At 47.1% G+C, this 23179-nt stretch overlaps 2 protein-coding genes across 6 annotated transcripts in view; one reads left to right on the forward strand and one right to left on the reverse strand.

Annotated features, from left to right (window-relative positions):
- LOC117075037 (protein S100-A15A) overlaps positions 1 to 23179 on the reverse strand; it is a 39574-nt gene that overhangs the window by 846 nt on the left and 15549 nt on the right. Inside the window, exons 1-2 of one of the 4 annotated variants that reach the window (XM_033197060.1) lie at positions 10538 to 10585; positions 1947 to 2176 (exon numbers count right to left, since the gene is read on the reverse strand). In XM_033197060.1, coding sequence (XP_033052951.1) covers positions 1947 to 2096 — 150 coding nt within the window. In that variant the 5' untranslated portion in view covers positions 2097 to 2176; positions 10538 to 10585. Of the gene's footprint in view, positions 1 to 1946; positions 2177 to 3346; positions 3632 to 5262; positions 5607 to 10537; positions 10586 to 23179 lie in introns of those variants that run through there. The other 3 variants (XM_033197056.1, XM_033197058.1, XM_033197059.1) reach the window with 3 other exon arrangements.
- Positions 19912 to 23148, forward strand: LOC117075038 (protein S100-A7-like). Of its 2 annotated transcripts, none has more exons than XM_033197061.1 (3): positions 19912 to 20057; positions 21856 to 22013; positions 22922 to 23148. In XM_033197061.1, the coding sequence occupies exons 1-3, from the start codon at positions 20006 to 20008 to the stop codon at positions 23084 to 23086; spliced, it is 375 nt and encodes a 124-aa protein (XP_033052952.1). In that variant the 5' UTR covers positions 19912 to 20005; the 3' UTR covers positions 23087 to 23148. The 2 variants fall into 2 exon arrangements, with proteins under 2 accessions (XP_033052952.1, XP_033052953.1); XM_033197062.1 differs by lacking the exon at positions 19912 to 20057 and adding an exon at positions 20264 to 20301.

Genomic DNA, 23179 nt, shown 5'->3' on the forward strand with positions numbered 1-23179 from the left:
TGCTGCAAGGCTAGTGCCCAGGGGGTCAGCGGTTTGCATGCCTGTGCATTTGCCTGCTTCGGGAGCAATTCCCAGGCAGATGCACAGCATGTGAACCTCTGACCCCCTGGGCGCTGGGCCCACATAGAGCGCAGAACGAGGGAAAGGACAAAGCCAGGAGCCCTGGAGCTGTCCAGGTTGTTCCGAGGCAGGCGGCCCAGATATGGCCCTGAGGGCTGAGAAATGGGGATCGTAGAGGAGAGGAAAGAGGCATTTGAGGTGGAAGGAACAGCATGAAGAAAGTCACGGGCCAGAGCACAGCACAGGGACAGAGCAGGAAGACACAAGGTGGACATCGGGAGCACTGGGCAGGGCAGATGAGGCAGCTTTCAGCAAGATTTGGCTGGTGGGCATGAGGAGCCAGTGTGAAGCCCTAGAAACCATTTGGGGGAAGCAGCTGTGGGCAGGTTTGCAGCCTCTGTCTCCTCAGGGCCCACTCCCACCACCCGTTCCTGTGATCTTAACTGTTCCACAAAGCTGGTCACCCAGAGAGGAGCTGGAGGCTTCCTGCCTGGGACAGGCTCTCCCAGCTTCCCTCACCTCGGCCCACCTTCCCCAGGGCTGCCCTCTGTGTTCAGGGTCTGTCCCCAAGGGCCCCGTACCCCAATGGGGCTTTGAGCCCCATGAGTGCAGGGTCCGGGCTGTCCTGGTACAGTTTGCCCTAGAAAGGACAAGGTTTCCTGGAAACAGGACCACCCACAATCACTTCCCCCTCGCTCCGACCCTCTCTACAACCCTCAGAGTAACACTCCAGTAAGCAGACGCAAGGCTGGGGAGACGGAAAGTGACCAAAGAGCCTTTTCCTGGATGGAGTAGCCTTGAGTCAAGATGGACCAGAAGTCCTCTGGAGATGACAGTCCAGACACCCTGGGGCATGGATAGACAGGAGGACCCCACAGACACCCTTGCAGGCCTTGCAGGTCCCAAGGAGCCCAGTAATCACGGGTCTGGGTCTAATGCCAAAGAAGATGGGCAGGGCCTGATGGCTGTCTAAGCCTGGATTTGGGAGCTGGGCCTGTCCAGGTCTGAGAGATTCTGGGGACAGGAGGTGGAAGGGGAAGTAATGTTTCCTAACCCCACCCTACCCTATTCCTACTCTGGTTAGGGGGGCCACCGCAGGCCCTGCTATCCCTCCCCCATGCATGGGAGCAGGAGGGCCAGGCTTGTACAGCCCAGGAGAAGGGGCTGAACTCAAAGGGCTTGGAAGGTGGCATGGGGTGAGGGGCAGAGGCACTGCCTCGATGGGCCTGTGGGCAGAGGGGAGGTGGAGGGACTGTACTCAGGAAGTAGATGGGCAGAGGCATAAACAGATTTGGGGTTAGGACTGAGTTCCAGGAAATCAGCTAAGTTTGGGCTGGAGGGAGGCCAGGCAGGGAGTTCTGGGAGAGGGAAGGACAAGAAACACAGCGGTGCCGGGGCCACCCCACTGTGAACACAGATCCCACTGTCCCATGAATTAAAGATTCTCAGGGCCAGGCACGGTTGCTCACACCTGTAATCCCGGCACTTTGGGAGGCTAAGGCGGGTGGATTGCTTGAGGCCAGGAGTTCAAGACCAGCCTTGCCAACATGGTGAAACCCCATCTCTACTAAAAATACAAAAATTAGCCAGGCGTGATAGTGGCCGCCTATAATCCCAGCTACTCAGGAGGCTGAGGCACGAGAATCACTTGAACCTGGGAAGCGGAGGTTCCAGTGAGCAGAGATTGCACCACTGCACTCCAGCCTGGGCGACAGAGTCAGGTTCCATCTCCAGAAAAAAAAAAAAAAAAAGATTCTCATGAGAGACAGCGCCCTCTGTAATAACCTCAGCATTTGCTTTCAACACTCACTTGCCATCCCAGAATCCACCCTGTACCAGTGCCCGGGCCCCACCTCAACCCCACCCTAATCCCAGGCCCTGCGTACCAAGCTGTCCATGAAGCGGGGCACGTTGTCCACGAGCAGGGCCTGCAACTCCTGCAGGGACAGGGTCTCCACATCGCCTTGCCGGGCTGCATACTGGTGGAAGCAGTGGATGATTTGGAAGAGGGATTCCTCCACTGGGGTATCTGTCATGACTGCTGGGCCCTGGCTCCGGGCAGGGGGCAGACGTGGAGGCGCAGGGGTGCAGCAGCCGGGGACAGTGGGTGGAGAATCTGGGAGGAGAGAGTAGCACCTTGTCCCAGCCAGTCCACAGTAGATGGTGCTTCCTCCAAGAGCCTTCTCCTTCTTGTACCTGCCCACATTCCAGCACCCAGTCTCAGGCCACCAGGACCTCTGCACTCATCCGACCCTATGCAAACGTGACTCAAAGTCGCTGCCCTGCAAGAAGCTGCCCTGAAAATTCTCAAGACAGGGCTCTGTTTGCTGGGACTGAGGGATTCCCGAACACAGGAGCTGTATCCTCCTCCCTCCAACCTACCCCAATTTAGCAGATGCCTCAAGTCAAGAATGGGGAGAAACTAAAGACTCTGAAGCAAGTCAGTGTTTGTGTTGCTTTCCAATAGAAATATTTTTAAACCCTTGAAAAGGCAGAATCCACACTACCATAAACTGTCTTGTGCGACAAACAGAATGTTAGAATAACCACACTACGCAGAAAACTGGGCCCTGCTCTGGAACGATAGTTTTCTTTCCCAGTTGAATGTACAGGCAGCAAGTGGATCCCACCTCTCTTCCTGCTGCCACCACACTGTGCCACCCTCTCCAAAGGGAGTCCCCGTGCCATCAGCACCATCCCTTCAGCCCTTACATCCCACGGCCCCCCCGGAGCCTCTGTGCAGCTCCTCTCTGGTGCTCTGATGCCTGTGACCTTCCACTCCCCACTTCCTGTGGAGATGAGACCCCAGTTTTCAGGCGACAAGATCTCCCTGTCAGGTCAGCAGTGCTCCCTGGACTCTGCAGATAGGAATCAGGATAACTGCTGCTTCCACTGTTCGTGGAGCCAGCCTGGCATCAGGTGAACACTTTATACAAAGTATCCCATATCCCACGTAACCCTCACGTGGGCCATAGGAAGCAGGCATCATTACTCCCATTTTCCTAAGGGGAAAATGAAACCCAGAAAGGATAAGCAATTTCCCCAAGATCACACAACCGATCTACCTGGAGCTTTGCTCAAACCCATGTCTTTGGGAACAAGCCCAAAGGCATGCTTTCAGTTCGGGTCCTACACCCCTCTTGGGCCATGATTGTACTGTTAGGATGTCCATCCACACTGTATGTGTTCTCTAAAACAAGTAATCTGTACCCACCTCTGCTTTTTAGAACCTGCACAGACCCAACACAGACCCTCACCCCACAATTCTCTTGGAAGAGGCACTGACCTGTCACGGTTGAGGTGAGGATCCAAATCCACAGATCCAGCCTGTATTGATCCCAGAGATTCCCCAGAGCTCAGGCAGGAGGCAGCTGTGTGAGCTGGGAACCCACCACCAAGCCCCACATCCCACCCATCCTCAGCGCCTCCAACTATGGCAGCCAGTGTTGTGATGCTTCACAGGTCCTTCAGCAGCGGGACTGAGCCTTAATTGCATTCCTCAGGTGACATCACAACACTTAACTTGCTAAGATTAACTCAACCAGTTTCAGGAGCCCACATCCCTAGGAGCAGGATCTGAAGCATCTAAGAATCACAAAAGGTCCCATTATCTATCTCCCTGCCTCAGAGCTTGTCCTCCCAGCTCCAGGGTTTGGGTGGGGTCAGACACACACTTAACTACATCTCCCTGGGATGTCCTCCCTCAATTAGCGAACCCCCAAACTCCACCGTCATGAAGCACATTCATTCCTTCATTCATTCAAAAAACATTCTTGAGTACCTACAGTGTGCCAGGCCTTCTGCTAGGCAATATGCATCAGACACAGGGCCAGCTCACAGGGTGGGGACGTGTGAGGGGACAGTCACACACTGTCACTAGGCACGTGGAAGCCAACTGAGTGACACAGACAGGTGCTCCAGGCACCCAGAAAGGAACACCTTCCGCCTGGGGAGTTGAGGGGGACTTCCTTAGGGAGGTCATATTTCAGCTGCGACTGGAAGAGACATTTTGAGTTGCATGGAGGAAAGGAGGACCAGGCGCTCCAGACAGAGGACACGGCACAGGCAAAGGCCTAGAAGTGCAAAAGAGACAGCGTGGCGATTCCTCAAGGATCTAGAACTAGAAATACCATTTGACCCAGCCATCCCATTACTGGGTATATACCCAAAGGATTATAAATCATGCTGCTATAAAGACACATGCACACATATGTTTATTGCAGCACTATTCACAATAGCAAAGACTTGGAACCAACCCAAATGTCCATCAATGATAGACTGGATTAAGAAAATGTGACACATATATGCCATGGAATACAATGCAGCCATAAAAAAGGATGAGTTCATGTCCTTTGTAGGGACATGGATGCAGCTGGAAACCATCATTCTCAGCAAACTATCGCAAGGACAAAAAACCAAACACCGCATGTTCTCACTCATAGGTGAGAATTGAACAATGAGATCACTTGGACACAGAAAGGGGAACATCACACACCAGGGGCTGTCATGGGGTGGGGAGAGGGGGGAGGAGTAGCATTAGGAGATATACCTAAGATAAATGACGAGTTAATGGGTGCAGCACACCAACATGACACATGTATACATATGTAACAAACCTGCACATTGTGCACATGTACCCTAGAACTTAAAGTATAATAAAAAATTAAATTAAATTAAATTAAATTAAAAAGAGTACGACCTGCTCAGGGGATGGAGTCCACAGGGTACACCATAAGAAGTTAGAAGAAACAAGGCTGGAGATGCAGGAGGGAGACAAGACCGAGAGACAGGACCAGAAGACCCTGTGCCAAGCTACATCTGGAACTTTATCCTACCCAGTTCATAGTCTGTCATGGAGGCAGACATCTAACCAAAACTCCGAGGTACTGTACTTAGAAAAGCACCACAGGCTTGGTGCCAAACATGCACCCCCTACCTCACAACCCCTACCACCCATGGCCAGGGCAAGACTGTGATACACAAACAAGAGAGGAAGCTAATAGAGGATTTTTTAAATCAGTTGGGTGATGGATGGGAGGTGAAAGAGAAGCGGCAGAACCAGATTTGTTCATTAGTAAATCACCAACTGCAATGTGGAAGTCACCCTACTCTGAGGGGGCCAGACCTTCAGGCTCGACATCCCTACAGATGCTACCTGGACCCTTGTGTGAGTGACGGGTGGGGTCCCCTCTGCCAACTCACCCCAACACAAGACTTCTCCCAGCCGGCCCCTTCTACTTGGCCCCATTTCACCCCACACAGCTCCCTTGGGAGGGCCCGCACAGGCTGATGACTGAGTCTTCCAGAAGGGGGCGCCAAAGGACAGATCATCAAACCAGAGACTCCATCTATATATCCCTGAAGGTTGGAGAGAAAATCATAGGTAAATACTGAAGCCAACAGCTTTTCCAGTTTGCTGGGTGAGCCTTTATCTACTCAACATAATGATTTCCCCAGCAAACAAGTGCTTCATCAATACACTTTGTTTCTAAACTAAAAACATAGCTTGAATTTCTCAGCATTGCCAAGCTAGAGCCACAAAAAATTGAATTCTTTGGTTCAGCCATCATTACCCTGGCAATTTATCCCAAAACAATTAATTAAGCAGATGTTAAAAACAACAAGCAGGAAAATGTCCACCACGGCAATGTCTATAACCAAGAAACAAAAATAAAAGCAAAACCTTAAAACCATCTAATTAACAAATTGGTATACCCATATGGTTCACCATTGGACAATTGCTGGATAATAGCTTGTTGTTCAGAAGGAACTTCATTTCTGACCTATGGCTGGGGATGGGGGCAGACTGCACTCCTTTTCTCCCTACCCTCTGTTCACTCTAGGATAAAACAACCCCCTACACCATGCCAATACCCAAGTGATGATCCCTTGCACAGCTGCGCTGTAACTGCGCTTTTTGCTTGATGTTATGCTGTGAACATCTCACATGCTTAATCAATGCTAGCCTGATTTTTAGCGAGTACATTGCGATCATCTGTTTGCATTTATCAGAATTTGTCTTATGAATCCATTATTGTTAGACATTAAATTACTTTTATTTATACATTTTAATGTCAACTCTTCCTTAATGTTTATCAGAATTTTGCCACATGATAGGTGCTAGGTGCCCCTGTGCTAGGTGCTGTGGAGAAAGGGGGTGGAAATGAATTGAATAACTCATAGTCTGTAGGTGGAGACAGACATCTAGCCAAAACTTCAGGGTACTGTACTTGGAAAAGAACCATAAACATGGTGCCAAACATGCATCTCCCATGTCATAACCCAACCACCCATGGCCAGGGCAAGATTGTGATCTTGACAGACACAATCTTCATGTCTTTCCAGTGTGCAGACCAGTCACTGAAAGCAATGTCCTGTGACATCCAGAAGCCAGTACAGCAAAGGAGTAACGCTTTCTGGTGAAATTGAGAAAGGAGGTTATCTGAAACTGGCCCTGAAGCACCCCCACCCCGTTCCTGCCACACCCAGGGTTTTAGACACCTCAAGGATTGGAAATACTTCAAGAAGGATAATATTGAATTTCTGACTAAGAGAGCGGTGAGGTGGTGGTGGAAAGGTTCAAGTAATTACCTTAAAAAGTAAAGAAATGTAATATGGTACTTGACGATGAAGCGGGTTATACTGATGGCATATTGAGGGATTTTTGCCAGTTCTCACCAACGTATACCTATTTTCTTCTCTCCAGACCTTTTTTATCTTTAGGATTAGAGCAACCTGATATCCCAGTCAACAGCCTCAAGAGTATCTGAAATGTATGTTAGATGGGCTGTGCTTGAAGGGGGAGCTGCTGGATGCATTAGAACCCTCACAGAGAATGTGATAAAGAGAAAGAAAGGGTGCATTATTGCCGTGTAGAGAATAAGAGTAGGATTCGAGCATAGGGAATCCCTAGGCTGCTTCTGTAGGACCAGGAGGCTGCTGGAGAGTGAGAAGCTGATTAACAGTATTAAGTTCTTCCTGTTTGCTGAGCACTGCTCCATTACATCCACCCATTCATCTCATCTTCTTAACAATTGCTGAAGAAGCCCAAGGAATGACAATTACAGGAGCATGCTGGGGACACAGCTAGTAATGCAGAGGCACGTTTCAAACCCAGGCCCATGGGCCCCACATACCCGTTCTCATCCACTACGTTACCTTGTCCCCGAATAACAGGGAATCCAACGTTGGGGAGAGCAGGAGAAGGGCCCTATGGTTAGAGGAAAGAGCTAGAACAGAGGTGCTCAGGTGGGAGCCAGCCTGGGCTGATGGAGGGGCAGAAAGAAGGGCTGGAGTGGTGTAAATGGAGCCCAGAGAGACAGGAGATGAAGTCTGAGGGGCAGGCAGAGGACAAGCCAATGAGGACTTTGCAAAATTTGGACTTTAAGCAGGCTAGGAAGCCACTAAAAGGCTTTTAGTAAGGGATATGCCATGTTCATAGTAGCTTTACATGCTATTGTAAAGCTGACAGTTCTCCCAAACGTAATATATAGATTCAGTGAAATCCCAATCCCAAAGTTCTTGCTGAAATTATAGAAATTGACAAGTTAACTCTAAAAAGTATATAGACAGGCCAAGAGTAGCCAAGAGAATCATGAAAAAGAAAAGACATGGGAGGATCCACAGTACTAGACTTTAAGATTTATCATCATAACTCCAGTAACTAAGATACTGCCCGGCTGGTTCAAGGACAGACAGATCAACAGAACTAAACAGAGGCCTGAGAAAAAGACACACAAGTGTAGTATATTTATTCTGTGACGAAAGTGGCACTGATGAACACAAGCTTTTCGATACATTTTATGGGATCAATTGGATGCTCATTCTCATGAAACTAGACCTCACAAGCAGACAAAATGACAATTCCAAGTGGATTGTAGGTCTAACTGTGGAAAGTAAAGTCATAAAGCCTCAATAGCATATGCAAAGACATTCAAGCCCTCTGTCTTGAAGATTTACTTCTATATTTTCTTTTTTTTTTTTTTTTTGAGACGGAGTCTCGCTCTATTTTCTTCTAAGAGTTTTAGTTTTAGCTCTTATGTGTAGGGCTGTGACCCATTTTGAGTTAATTTGTGTGTACGAAGGAAGGAAGGGGTCCAGCTTCATTATTTTGCGTGTGGTTGCCCACTTGTCTCAGCACCATTTGTTGGAAAGACTATTCTTTCTCCATTGAATGGGCTTGGCAGGCTTGTTGAAAATCAATTGACTGTGAACGTGAAGGCTGAGAACACTTTATCACAAACTCTTAGCTTCACCTATGTAAGGATATCTTCTCTCTGCTCTGCCTCCTGTTAAAATCTGACATGACTCTTGCTCAAAACAAGCTTTGTTTCCCGAGTTCCCTGGCCTTGTCTCATGCAGAGCAATCATGTCCCATTAACCCACTCCCCACCCCCACTCCACGTCCACCCTGTGGGCCACGGCCTTGCCCTTTCCCAGCTGCTTTATCATCTGCTTTTTCAATTAGGACTATGTTTAAAGCATTTCCCCAATTCTTAAATATTTTTGAGTGATTGATTCCAAGCAGCTACATTATATGGAATTCCTGAACCATTCTGCCTAACAACACTTCCGACTCCAAATGTGTGGGAGTTATATTTCCTTTTTTTAAAATCCCCACACCAACCAATTCTCCAACTCTCTGAACACCACCAGGGTATCCTGCAATTCCATTCTGACCTTAACTACCCAGAGTTAGCACAGACCCCACAAGGTGAAGGCTCAGCCCCACAACACTGCCCCCACTTCAGATGCCAATCGCAGCACCTGACCTCCCATACTTCTGACTGACTGGCTAAAATTGGAGGTTTCTAAAAAACCCCTCCTCAGGTTGGATAATCTGCTACAAGAGTTCACAGGACTCAATGAGGCACTTTACGCATGATTACTGGTTTGTTACAAAGAATACAACTTAGGAAAAGCCACGTGGAAGAAACACACAGGGCCACCTATGAGGGGCAGCACGGAGCTCCCAGGCCCACCCCAGGCACCCACCCTTCCGGCACCCCACCCGCTCAGCAGCCTGACAGCTCTCTGAACCCCATTGTTTGGGGTTTCTATGGCAGTCACTTTATTTCGGCATGGTTGGTTAAATAATCGGCCACTGGTGATTAAAGTCCTGCCCCAGCTGCTCTCTGGAGGCCCAGCCTGGGACTGAAACTCCAGCCCTCCAATCACATGGTTGCTTCCTCTGGCAACCAGCCCCATCCTGAAGCTGTCTAGGGGTCCACCAAGAGTCACCTCATTAGCACACACTCAGTATGGTTGGAAGGGCATTGTTATGAGTAACAAAAGACGCTCCCTCACCCCTGTCATTCAAGAGATTCCAGGGGTTTCGGACGCTCAGCGTCAGGAACAGGGACAAAGACCAAATGTACATTTCGTATCATCACAGGGATTCCATGCGTACAGGCATCAAGATTTACTTAACCCACCGTTACTAAAAATTTAATTATCTTAATTTATTCCTGTTTCCACCAACTCCATTAACAATTGCATCCCCAGTATATGATTTTGTGCAGTGCCCTCTGGTAGGCATTGGAGAGAGAAAAGAATACAAATTAATTAAGAAAAGTCCTCTGCCTTTCAGAAGGTTTTGGTGAAGATCTCTTTTTTTTAAAGGTGCAAGATTAGTGCCCGACGTGGGACTCACAACCTGAAGAAGGGCGGAAACCGCAAAGGACCCAGGTACTTGCCTCCCTCAGCAACCAGGGCGAGGTGGGTGCTTGGTGGGTGCTCGGTGGCGCCACCGTGTGGAAGCTTGGGAAACAGAAAACCAAGTCTGCACTCAGGGCCAGTTTCATCCTGGGCCTCTGACTGGGGCCAACTGTAACAGGAACAGCTCTGACTGTAAGTCAAAATTGTAAAGTCCCCCTTGGCCAGAGAACCTTCCTGCAGTGGCCTCCACTGCTTTCTCCAGCTTGCTAGTTTTAACCTACAGGGCCCAGCCTCCTCTTAAACTTGGGTGAGGTGAGGAATGATCATTGCCAACGTGAAATTTGGTTGAACAGACAAATTTCTCAGGGTACGCATAGGTCACTTCCCAGCACTGTCTGTGTGTGTGGCCTCCGAGAAAGCAACCTCCTTTATCAGGTGAATAGAATTGACACTAAATCCTCCCAGCAAACCCATTCTAGACGGGATGGTGGGTGTTAGTCTGAACTGCACCATTTTGTAAGCCCCCTGCCATTTTGCAGAACCTCATCAGAGTGAAACATTCCATATGGATTCGGGCCGTGAGAAGCATCCTGCCTAACCACCTGACCACAAGGCACAAGAGCACCCTTATCATAGCCGGCCGGGCAAAGGCCCACTGAGGGAACATCCCTGTCTTATCCTGTAGGGCAAAGGTCCAAGAAACAGCCTATCACATCCGCCGGAAAAAGGTCCAAACCACCCGATCGTAGGAATATCTTATCAATATCCTCCCGGCGAGCAAGCCATACTGCCCAGACCCCCACCTAGACCTATAAATTACCCCAGCCTGTAAGTCTGGCATTAAGCTGGTCCCACCTCCTCAGGTCTTGTGCTGGACATAAAACCTGCGTTGCCATAGAGCCGCCAGTTCTCTCTGTGTGTTTCTTTAACCCTTGCCTTCCCTTCAAAACCTAACAGTGGGACCACAGGCTCTGGGCTGCAGCTGGGTGTTCTCATCCTCCAGTGTGGATGGATCCTCCAGTGTGGATGGCTCACAGCAGAACTGAGTCTGAATAATCTCTTCTGAACACCGTGGAACTCTCTCTCTGCCTCTCTGTCCCACTCCCCCAACTGCTGCTCGAGTCCAGAGATGCAGCCTGCCAACACCACCCAGAAGGACCCCAAACAGAACAGCTGGCTGTCTTGGAACATTCCTGTGGCTCCCTCTGCCCCGTCCCTCTCACCATGGCTCCTGGAAGTGCTCTATGGCCTATTGAAAGGGCGCCCCGACAAAGCTTCCCCTGGTTCCCCCACCTGAAAAGTGATTTCCCCTGTTCTGAATTCCCACATACTTTATCTGAACCTTTCTGAAGACACCTGCCTCACTTGCTAGTTTAGCCAATGTTTATGGAGTTCTCTGCACTGAAGGCTGGAGGCACAATATAAGACACGGCCAGGCAGCTGCAAACATAGTGTATGTGCAGCCAGGGCTGTCACTGAGATGCACAGGGACATGGGGATGATGGCTCTGCCTGGAGAAGGCTTCACAGAGAAAGTGACCACTGAACTGCCTGGGGACCTGGGGCTTCCTGGCTCTGTCCCACTCCACTCTCTCACCACCCAGTGGTTTATTGGAGTTCTCTCCTGGGGCCAGAGCATTGCTCAAAGCACGGTCCACATCCACTCCATCTCCCTGCCAGCCCAACATCCGCACACCCATAACAGAGTCAGCACTCACAGCATAAATGAATGGATAAAATACCGCAAAAAGAACAAATTGTTTTCTGTCCTCTTCCCTCAGCAACTTGAGATCTTCAAGAGATCCAGAAATATGTTGCTTCTACCTCAGACTGGGGAGAGGGTAACTCCCCAAAACGATGGAGGAGATGAAGATATCAACCAGCCAGATTCCTGTTCATGACCAGCCTGTTGTGATCTCTCCTGGGGGATCAGCAGTGGCTGGGAGGTTGGATGTGTGATGGGGCGGGGTGGGTTTATGGAGAGTGTTTGTTCCAAACATGACACAGGGGAAGGGCTCACAGGTTTCAACCTCATCAGCAGGTGCAAAAGATAAGGCCCCTATTAAAGCTAATTTGCTGAGATTTTCATTTTAGCAAAAACAAATGATCAGTTTTATGGATGTCTCAAATATGTTTGAAATTTATGGAGAGGTTCCAAGATGGCCAAATTCCAGTCTACTTCTCCCAGCATGAGCAATGCAGAAGGCGAGTGATTTCTGCATTTCCAACTGAGGTACTGGGTTCATCTCACTGGGACTTGTTGGACAATGGGAACAGGACAGTGGGTGGAGCCCACGGAGGGTGAACCAAAGCAGGGTGAGGCATTGCCTTACCCAGGAAGTGCAAAGGGCTGGGGAATTCCCTTTCCTAGTCAAGGGAAGCCATGACAGATGGCACCTGGAAAATTGGGTATCTCCCACTCTAATACTGTGCTTTTCCAACAGTCTTAGCAAATGGCATACCAGGAGATTATATCCCGCACCTGGCTCGGAGAGTCCCATGCCCACAGAGCCATGCTCGCTGCTAGCACAGCACTCTAAGATTGAACTGCAAGGTAGCAGCGAGGTTGAGGGAGGGGCATCTGCCATTGCTGAGGCTTGAATAGGTAAACAAATTGGCTGGGAAGCTCGAACTGGCTGGACCCCACCTCAGCTCAAGGAGGTCAGTCTGCCTCAGTAGACTCCACCTCTAGGTGAAAGGGCATAGCTAAACAAAAGGCAGCAGAAACTTCTGCAGACTAAAACATGCTGGACTGATAGCTTTGAAGAGAGTAGTGGTTCTCCCAGCACAGAGTTTGAGATCTGAGAACAGACAGACTGCATCCTCAAGTGGGTCCTTGACCACCAAGCAGCCTAACTGGGAGGCACCTCCCTGTAGGGGCTGACTGATGCCTCATACGGCTGGGTGTCCCTCTGAGACAAAGCTTCCAGAGGAACAATCAGGCAGCAACATTTGCCATTCTGCAATATTTGCTGTTCTGCAGCCTCCGCCAGTGATACCCAGGCAAACAGGGTCTGGAGTGGACCTCCAGCAAACTCCAACAGACCTGCAGCTGAGGGTCCTGACTGTTAGAAGGAAAATTAACAAACAGAAAGGACATCCACACCAAAACCCCATCTGTACATCACCGTCATCAAAGACCAAAGGTAGATAAAACCACAAAGATGGGGAAAAACCAGAGTACAAAAGCTGATAATTCTAAAAATCGGAGCACCTCTTCTCCTCCAAAGGGATGCAGCTCCTCGCCAGCAACAGAACAAAGCTAGATGGAGAATGACTTTGACGAGCTGAGAGAAGAAGGCTTCAGACGATCAGTAATAACAAACTTCTCCGAGCTAAAGGAGGATGTTCGAACCATCGCAAAGAAGCTGAAAACCTTGAAAAAAGTTTAGACTAATGACTAACTAGAATAAACAGCATAGAGAAGACCTAAGATGACCTGATGGAGCTGAAAACCATGGCACGAGAACTATGTGACGCATGCACAAACTTCAGTAGCTGATTCGATCAACAGGAAGAAATTGTAGCAGTGACTGAAGATCAAATGAACGAAATGAAGTGAGAAGAGAAGTTTAGAGAAAAAAGAGTAAGAAGAAACAAACAAAGCCTCCAAGAAATACGGGACTATGTGAAAAGACCGAATCTATGTCTGATTGGTGTACATGAAAGTGACGGGGAGAATGGAACCAAGCTGGAAAACACTCTTCAGGATATTATGCAGGAGAACTTCCCCAACATAGCAAGACAGGCCAACGTTCAAATTCAGGAAATACAGAGAACGCCACAAAGATACTCCTCAAGAAGAGTAACTCCAAGACACACAATGGTCAGATTCACCAAAGTTGAAATGAAGGAAAAAACATTAAGAGCACCCAGAAAAAAAGGTCGGGGTACCCACAAAGGGAAGCCCATCAAACTAACAGCAGATGTCTCGGTAGAAACTCTACAAACCAGAAGAGAGTGGGGGCCAATGTCCAACATTTTTAAAGGAAAGAATTTTCAACCCAAAATTTCATATCCAGCCAAACTAAGTTTCATAAGTGAAGGAGAAATAAAATCCTTTACAGACAAGCAAATGCTGAGAGATTTTGTCACCAGCAGGCCTACCTTACAAGAGATCCTGAAGGAAGCACTAAACATGGAAAGGAACAACCGGTACCAGGCACTGCAAAAACATGCCAAATTGTAAAGACCATCGATGCTAGGAACAAACTGCATCAACTAATGAGCAAAATAACCAGCTAATATCATAATGATAGGATCAAATTCACGCATAACAATATTGACCTGAAATGTCAATGGGCTAAATGCTCCAATTAAAAGACACAGACTGGCAAATTGGATAAAGAGTCAAGACCCATCAGTGTGCTGTATCAGGAGACCCATCTCACATGCAGAGACACACATAGGCTCAAAATAAAGGGATGGAAGAAGATCTACCAAGCAAATGGAAAACAAAAAAAGGCAGGGGTTGCAATGCTAGTCTCTGATAAAACAGACTTTAAACCAACAAAGATCAGAAGAGACAAAGAAGGCTATTACATAATGGTAAAGGGATCAATTCAACAAGAAGAGCTAACTACCCTAAATATATATGCACCCAATACAGGAGCACCCAGATTCATAAAGCAAGTCCTTAGAGATCTACAAAGAGACTTAGACTTCCACACAATAATAATGAGAGATTTTAACACCCCACTGTCAACATTAGACAGATCAATGAGACAGAAAGTTAACAAGGATATCCAGGAATTGAACTCAACTCTGCACCAAGCGGACCTAATAGGCATCTACAGAACTCTCCACCCCAAATCAACAGAATATACATTCTTCTCAGCACCACAGCACACTTATTCCAAAATTGACCACATAGTTGGAAGTAAAGCACTCCTCAGCAAATGTAAAAGAACAGAAATTATGGTAAACTGTCTCTCAGACCACAGTGCAATCAAACTAGAACTCAGGATTAAGAAACTCACTCAAAACCGCTCAACTACATGGAAACTGAACACCCTGTTCCTGGATGACTACTGGGTAATTAACAAAATGAAGGCAGAAATAAAGATGTTCTTTGAAACCAATGAGAACAAAGATACAACATACCAGAATCTCTGGGACACATTTAAAGCATGTGTAGAGGGAAATTTATAGCACTAAATGCCCACAAGAGAAAGCTGGAAAGATCTAAAATTGACACCCTAACATCATAATTAAAAGAACTAGAGAAGCAAGAGCAAACACATTCAAAAGCTAGCAGAAGGCAAGAAATAACTAAGATCAGAGCAGAACTGAAGGAGATAGAGACCCAAAAAACCCTCCAAAAATCAATGAATCCAGGAGCTGGTTTTTTGAAAAGATCAACAAAATTAATAGACTGCTAGCAAGACTAATAAAGAAGAAAAGAGAGAAGAATCAAATAGACGCAATAAAAAATGATAAAGGGGATATCACCACCGACCCCACAGAAATAAAAACTACCATCAGAAAATACTATAAACACCTCTACACAAATAAACTAGAAAACTAGAAGAAATGGATAATTTCCTGGACACTTACACTCTCCCAAGACTAAACCAGGAAGAATTCGAATCCCTGAATAGACCAATAGCAGGCTCTGAAATTGAGGCAATAATTAATAGTCTACCAACCAAAAAAAGTCCAGGACCAGATGGATTCACAGCTGAATTCTACCGGAGGTACAAGGAGGAGCTGGTACCATTCCTTCTGAAACTATTCCAATCAATAGAAAAAGAGGGAATCCTCCCTAACTCATTTTATGAAGCCAACATCATCCTGATACCAAAGCCTGGCAGAGAGACAACAAAAAAAGAGAATTTTAGACCAATATCCTGATGAACATCGATGCAAAAATCCTCAATAAAATACTGGCAAACTGAATCCAGCAGCACATCAAAAAGCTTGTCCACCATGATCAAGTGGGCTTCATCCCTGGGATGCAAGGCTGGTTCAACATTGCAAATCAATCAACGTAATCCAGCATATAAACAGAACCAAAGACAAAAACTACATGATTATCTCAATAGATACAGAAAAGGCCTTTGACAAAATTCAACAGCCCTTCATGCTAAAAACTCTCAATAAATTCGGTATTGATGGAATGTATCTCAAAACAATAAGAGCTATTTATGACAAACCCACAGCCAATACCATACTGAATGGGCAAAAACTGGAAAAATTCCCTTTGAAAACGGCACAAGACAGGGATGCCCTCTCTCACCACTCTTATTCAACATAGTGTTGGAAGTTCTGGCTAGGGCAATCAGGCAAGAGAAAGAAATGAAGGGTATTCAGTTAGGAAAAGAAGAAGTAAAATTGTCCCTGTTTGCAGATGACATGATTGTATGTTTAGAAAACCCCATCGTCTCAGCCCAGAATCTCCTTAAGCTGATAAGCAACTTCAGCAAAGTCTCAGGATACAAAATCAATGTGCAAAAATCACAAACATTCTTATACACCAGTAACAGATAAACAGAGAGCCAAATCATGAATGAACTTCCATTCACAATTGCTTCAAAGAGAATAAAATATCTAGGAATGCAACTTACAAGGGATGTAAAGGACCTCTTCAAGGAGAACTACAAACCACTCCTCAGTGAAATAAAAGAGGACACAAACAAATGGAAGAACATACCATGCTCATGGATAGAAAGAATCAATATTGTGAAAATGGCCATACTGCCCAAGGTAATTTATAGATTCAATGCCATTCCCATCAAACTACCAATGACTTTCTTCACAGAATTGGAAAAAACTGCTTTAAAGTTCATATGGAACCAAAAAAGAGCCCGCATTGCCAAGACAATCCTAAGTCAAAAGAACAAAGCTGGAGGTATCACGCTACCTGACTTCAAACTATACTACAAAGCTACAGTAACCAAAACAGCATGGTACTGGTACCAAAACAGAGATATAGACCAATGGACCAGAACAGAGCCCTCAGAAGTAATACCACACACCTACAGCCATCGGATCTCTGACAAACCTGACAAAAACAAGAAATGGGGAAAGGATTCCCTATTTAATAAATGGTGCTGGGAAAATTGGCTAGCCATAAGTAGAAAGCTGAAACTGAATCCTTTCCTTACTCCTTACATGAAAATTAATTCAAGATGAATTCGAGCCTTAAATGTTAGACTTAAAACCATAAAAACCCTAGAAGAAAACCTAGGTAATATCATTCAGGACATAGGCATGGGCAAGGACTTCATGTCTAAAACACCAAAAGCAATGGCAACAAAAGCCAAAATTGACAAATGGGATCTAATTAAACTAAAGAGCTTTTGCACAGCAAAAGAAACTACCATCAGAGTGAACAGGCAACCTACAGAATGGGAGAAAATTTTTGCAATCTACTCTTCTGACAAAGGGCTAATATCCAGAACCTACAAAGAACTCAAACAAATTTACAAGAAAAAAACAAACAACCCCATCAAAAAGTGGGCAAAGGATATGAACAGACATTTCTCAAAAGAAGACATGCATACAGCCAACAGACACAGGAAAAAATGCTCATTATCACTGGCCATCAGAGAAATGCAAATCAAAACCACAATGAGATACCATCTCACACCAGTTAGAATGGCAATCATTAAAAAGTCAAGAAAAAACAGGTACTGGAGAGGATGTGGTGAAATAGGAACACTTTTACACTGTTGGTGGGACTGTAAACTAGTTCAACCATTGTGCAAGACAGTGTGGCGATTCCTCAAGGATCTAGAACTAGAAATACCATATGACACAGCCATCCCATTACTGGTATATACCCAAAGGATTATAAATCATACTGCTATAAATACACATGCACATGTATGTTTGTTGTGGCACTATTCACAATAGCAAAGACTTGAATCAACCCAAATGTCCATCATGACACTGGATTAAGAAAACGTGGCACATATACACCATGGAATACTATGCAGCCATAAAAAGGATGAGTTCATGTCCTTTGTAGGGACATGGATGCAGCTGGAAAACATCATTCTCAGCAAACTATCGCAAAAACAGAAAAACAAACACCGCGTGTTCTCACTCATAGCTGGGAATTGAACAATGAGATTACTTGGACTCTGGAAGGGGACCATCACACACTGGGGCCTATTATGGGGAGGGGGGAGGGATGGCTTTGGTAGTTATACCTGATGTAAATGACGAGTTGATGGGTGCTGATGAGTTGATGGGTGCAGCACACCAACATGGCACAAGTATACATATGTAACAAACCTGCACGTTGTGCACATGTACCATAGAACTTAAAGTATAAAAAAAAAAAAAAAGAAATAGGAAAAATGAAACCAAATTTAACATGGTACATATCAGTAAATATATTAAAATTAAATTGGAAAAATAATACATTCTCACAGAAAGCAATTATGCAGCAAAAGAATAAAGTAAAATTCAATGATATACTGCTTACAAGAAGCACAACATATATAAGAAAAAAAAAACTCAATGATAAGAACACAAGCCAATCAATTAGAAAATGGGTCAAAGACCTTAACAGACATCTCATCAAAGAAGACACAGCAGGTGAAAGACAAGCGTATCAGAAGATGCTCCACATCATAAGTCCTCAAGAAAATGCAAATTAAAACAACAATGAGATACCAGTACACGCTTATGAGAATGGCCAAAATCTGGAACACTGACAACACCAAATGCTGAAGAAGGATGTGGAGCAACAGGAACTCTCATTCACTGATGGCAGGAACACAAAATAGTACAGCCACTTTGAAAAACAGTTTTTGGTGCTTTCTTAAAAAACTAAACATACTCTTACCATAGGATCCAGAAATCACACTCCTCGGGATTTACCAAAAGAATTGCAAACTTATGTCCACACAAAAACCTGCATACAAATGTATATGAATATACTGCACAGTGGTGAAGTCCGGGCTTTTAATGTAGCCATCCTAAATAGTAAGCATTGTACCCACCAAGAAATGTCTCATCCTTCACCCACCGCCTGACCTTCTGCCCTTCACAGTCTTCAGTATCTATGATTCTACTCTCTACCTCCATCTGTATGCATGATGTAGCTCCCACTCACACGTGAGGGTGCACAGCATTTGACTTTCTGTTTCTGAGTAATTTCACTTCAAATAATAGCCTCCAGTTCCATCCATGTTGCTGTGAAAGGCATGATTTCATTCTTTTTTCATAGCTGAGTAGTATTCCACTGTGTTTGTGTGTGTGTGTGTGTGTGTGTGTGTGTGTGTGTGTGTGTATCTTTTGCCACTAAAAGTAACATTGCCATCATATGGTGAAGTGGGAGGGAGAAACAGGTCCCCCAGTTACATAAGAACTGACAGAGAAGGAAGTTGAAGAAATATGATGGGTGGAGAAAATAGGTCCCACCTAGGGAGACATCACATCAGCTCTATGGAGCCCCAGAGTGCTTAAGGGGTTGGCACTAAATGAACCTGGAACTCTCTTGCACCCTAAAAGGAACATTGGAAGGGGTTAGCAGAAAATGTCCATGTCAGTGATTCATCATCTCCCTTTCCTCACCATGCCCCAGGGACTCCCATGCCTTCCCAATCCTCTTGCCCCTACCTGGGTCAGCCTTTCCACAGCAGGGTAGGGCACATTATAGCCAAGGGCACAGCTCCCAACTCCTACACAGGTTGTTTTGCATAGGAGGAGGAAAAACACTGAAGACTTTCTGGGAAGTTAGTGCCATGGGGCAGGAAAGAACTTTTCCCACTCCCTGCCTCCAGGCCCATTCCACGGAGGGTCACTCCGCCACCCAACCTAGATAGTGGGGCCCTGACCCCAGTCCCCTCACCTGAATCCAGAGCTTCTGTGAGGGGCTGACCAATGGTTAGCAATGAAGGAACCCTGCTTCCCTCCCTGGACTTTGAGTTCCCGTAGGGCAGCCCCTGATGCGACCCAAGACCCATAGCACAGGGCACACGAATAAGGATTTGATTTCGCCTCTTCCGTGTTCGTATGATGATTTGCTGTGTTTACTAGCTGAGTAAACTTGGGAACATCTCAACTTCTCCTTTCCTAAAATAGAGATTGCAGCACCTGCCTCTTAGGACTATGAGGGTTGAGGAGGATGCAGGAGCAGCAGGTATCTTGATGTCTGGACATTAGAATGCTCAGTAAGCGGTGGGGTCGTAGAACAGGCTGTCACAACAACTGTGTGGAAGGACTGGGAGAGGGAACAAACAAGATCATGCTACCTTCAGGAGTCTGAAACTCCATCCTCTTTGGGTCCAGAGGCCCAGTGCTCTTCTCTCCCATTTCCTGACTTGCTACCACACATGCACCGGCTGCCTTACCCTCAAATCAAGATTGAGCCAGAGAAGTCCCCAGGTGAGGTCTCTGGGGTGGGGTGGGACCTGGTGACCTGGGACCCTGGCCAGAAATCCTGAGCCCAGCCTCCTGGGTGTTTCCCACCCACCTGATGTAGGGCAAGGCTCCAAGAAACAGATGACAGAGGTGGCCCGAGGCCTCCCAGCCCCTGGGAAGAGCCAGGCTGAGTTTTATAAAGGGACTGCTCTTTTTCCAAACACACACATCTCACTCATCCTTCTCCCCGTGTCACTTCCCAGCTCCAGTAAGTCTCACCTACCTCTTTGTGTTTTCTAGAAGTGCCCAGTGCCCGGTCTGCTGTGCTGCCTCTAGGAAGGGAAAGGGCTGTGGACGAAGACTCAGGAGCCTGGGTCTAGGCCAGCTCTGCCATTAGCTGGGTTGTGTGACCTTCACTTGACACCAAAAGCCCACATCTGTACAACCAGGTGGCTGAACCAGACCTGTCCATTGATCCTTTGGGATCTCCTGAGACAACTCCTGTGGAAATGTCCCCAGTGGGACCTGAGCACAGGACTTTCCTGTGTTCTTCCTCCCTGGATTCATCCTCCTGTTGGGGTCCCAGTTGTTGAATCCCCTCCCCAGTTCTGCTCCCACAGTGGGTGGAGGGCTAAGGATCCCCTGTGAATGCTTTGGAGGCTCTCCAAACCCCAAGGCCTGGCCAGATGGCTTGCCCTTACCTGGGTAAGGTATTGAGCAGCCAAAGCTCCCTCACTCCCTACCACAACCTGCAAATTCTCAGGCACCCTCTGGGCACAGGGCTTGGCGTCTAGCCTTGGCCTCAGAATCAAAAAAGCTTTGGGTGGCTCCTCTTAGTCAGTTGCCAGCATGGAGCTTTCTCCTGCGTTGAGAGGAGTTGGGGGTTTATTGTCAGACACCCACATGCGTTAGCCAAGGTCCTTTTCTGGTTCTTTGGAAAGTGTGAGAAGTGAGAGCTGCACTGTCCTATTTTTCAGGCTTGGGGTGCAGGCCAGCCCAGACTGACCACTGGCTGGAAGATTTGCTTTGGGAAGTCAGACCTTCTTATTTAAACAGGGTCAAGCCTTGGTGATTCTGAGGGTGCAGATAATTCCCAAGAGCAGACACGAAGCGACCCCCACCTCACTCCCACCCCATCCGGCAGCTTAAGAACCAGGGGCTTATTTCTGTTCCTTGTAACAGTGGCCATTCCCGTTTCTCATTCCCAGGGGAATGCAGGAAGGGCCCCCCCTGTGTTCGGGACAGGGCTGTGTTTCCCGTTCACACTCACATCCATGCTCACATGTGCACCTGGAGCCTGCATGCACCGTTTCATGCAGGGCTTGCACTTGAGTCAAGGTGGGGCCCACGGTGTCTGGTTCCTGAAGCAGCCCAGGAGGGTCGGAGACCAGATCACCAAGGCTATTGTTCTGCCCCCGTGACTCTCACCTCAGCTGTGAAGCTGGAGGAGATGGATTTGGTGCTGTTTTAGGAGTGGGGTCTGCCATGTGCTGGCTGAGACTGGAGGGGTCCCAGCTCAGTTCTTCCATGTGTTGCTGGCCCCCGACTCTCTCTGCTTCTCCCTCTCCAAAGCTCTGCCCACAGCTGGACTTCCACCATCCACCTGCATCTCCTCTTGGCCCTGGCCAAGGTGGGCCAGGTCTCAGACTTGGTCCTACCCTCTCATTTTTGAGCAACTTATCCCATCACATTTTTAAAAATCGACTTCCTTCTGTTCCATCTTAGGGCTGTTTTTCCTCTGTCCTCAGCCCTCCTTCCAACACCCCCACATAGAGACCCTAACTTAAATGAAGGGAAAAAAGATTGTGTTTATTTCCTGAAGCCTTTTTGAAAGCCAAGATGAGCAACACTCAAGCTGAGACGTCCATAATAGGCATGATCAACATGTTTCACAAATACACCAGACGTGATGACAAGATTGACAAGCTAAGCCTGCTGACGATGATGAAGGAGAACTTCCCCAACTTCCTCAGTGCCTGTGTGAGTCGGGGTTTAGCTTCTCAATGTTGGTTGGACGCTGGCATGGCTGAGGATATATTTTACTATGTGTCCTTGGACGAGTCACCCTCATCCTCTGATTAAAACATTTCCCATTTGCAAATGTATTGCTTGGATCATATGGGAATCTAATGATGATAGGCAAAAAAGTATGAAAATAGGAAAGAGTTATACAGATATAAATGAGGTTATTAGATGGTCAGCAAAGTGTGCAGCTTGAGGGCGGTGCACAGTCCCCTCCCAGTGCTCACTGACCCCCTCTCTGTGAGACTGAAACTCAACTCAACTGCTTCCCAAAGGCCCCACATCAATATCCCTGAGATTAATGGGAAAGCACTGGAAGTTCCATTGCTAGTAGAAATCAATAGCCCTCTTTGCAATAAACAAGACTCATTAGCAAATCTGAAAATAATTGTGGGCTACTAGGTACCAAAGGGTCTAGACGACCAAGAGTAGGGAACCCAGAAGATGAGTTTGGTGGAAAAAGAGAAGAAAGGAGAGGAGGTCAGAGAAAGAAGAGAACAAAGCATGAGGGCCAATTTGGGGGCCCTGGGGTAGAACTAAGGTAGCCAGTGCCCTTAAAGGCTGGGGACAGGTGAGAGTGAGGCTGGGACAGGGGACTGCTCTCCCCAAGGTCACTAAACAGAGCGCCTTGGGACAGGAACTGCCTCCCATCTGAGATTTGAGACAAAAAGTCTCCCTAGAGAACTCCAGGGATAACATTCACATCCTCACCCCAACTTCACCCACTCGCCCTGCACTCCCAGCCCCGCCACAACGCCTGTGCAGATCTAGGCATTTGTCTCTGTCTCTGCCTCCTCCTCTCCCCTCCCAGCCCAAAACTTGTTTGTGATTGAATTTTTTTTGTTTGTATGTTTTTCTCTTCACAGGACAAAAAGGGCATACATTACCTGACCAATGTCTTTGAGAGAAAGGACAAGAATGAGGATAAGAAGATTGATTTTTCTGAGTTTCTGTCCTTGCTGGGAGACATAGCCACAGACTACCACAAGCGGAGCCACGGAGGGGCGCCCTGTTCCGGGGGAAGCCAGTGATCCAGCCCCACCCAGGGGCCTCCAGAGACCCCAGGAACAATAAAGTGTCTCCTCCCACCAGACACTTGCCTTATTTCCTTCTTCTCTTTGGTG

The sequence above is a fragment of the Trachypithecus francoisi genome, unplaced genomic scaffold, assembly GCF_009764315.1.
Source record: "Trachypithecus francoisi isolate TF-2019V2 unplaced genomic scaffold, Tfra_2.0 Lachesis_group5, whole genome shotgun sequence".
NCBI lineage: Eukaryota > Metazoa > Chordata > Mammalia > Primates > Cercopithecidae > Trachypithecus > Trachypithecus francoisi.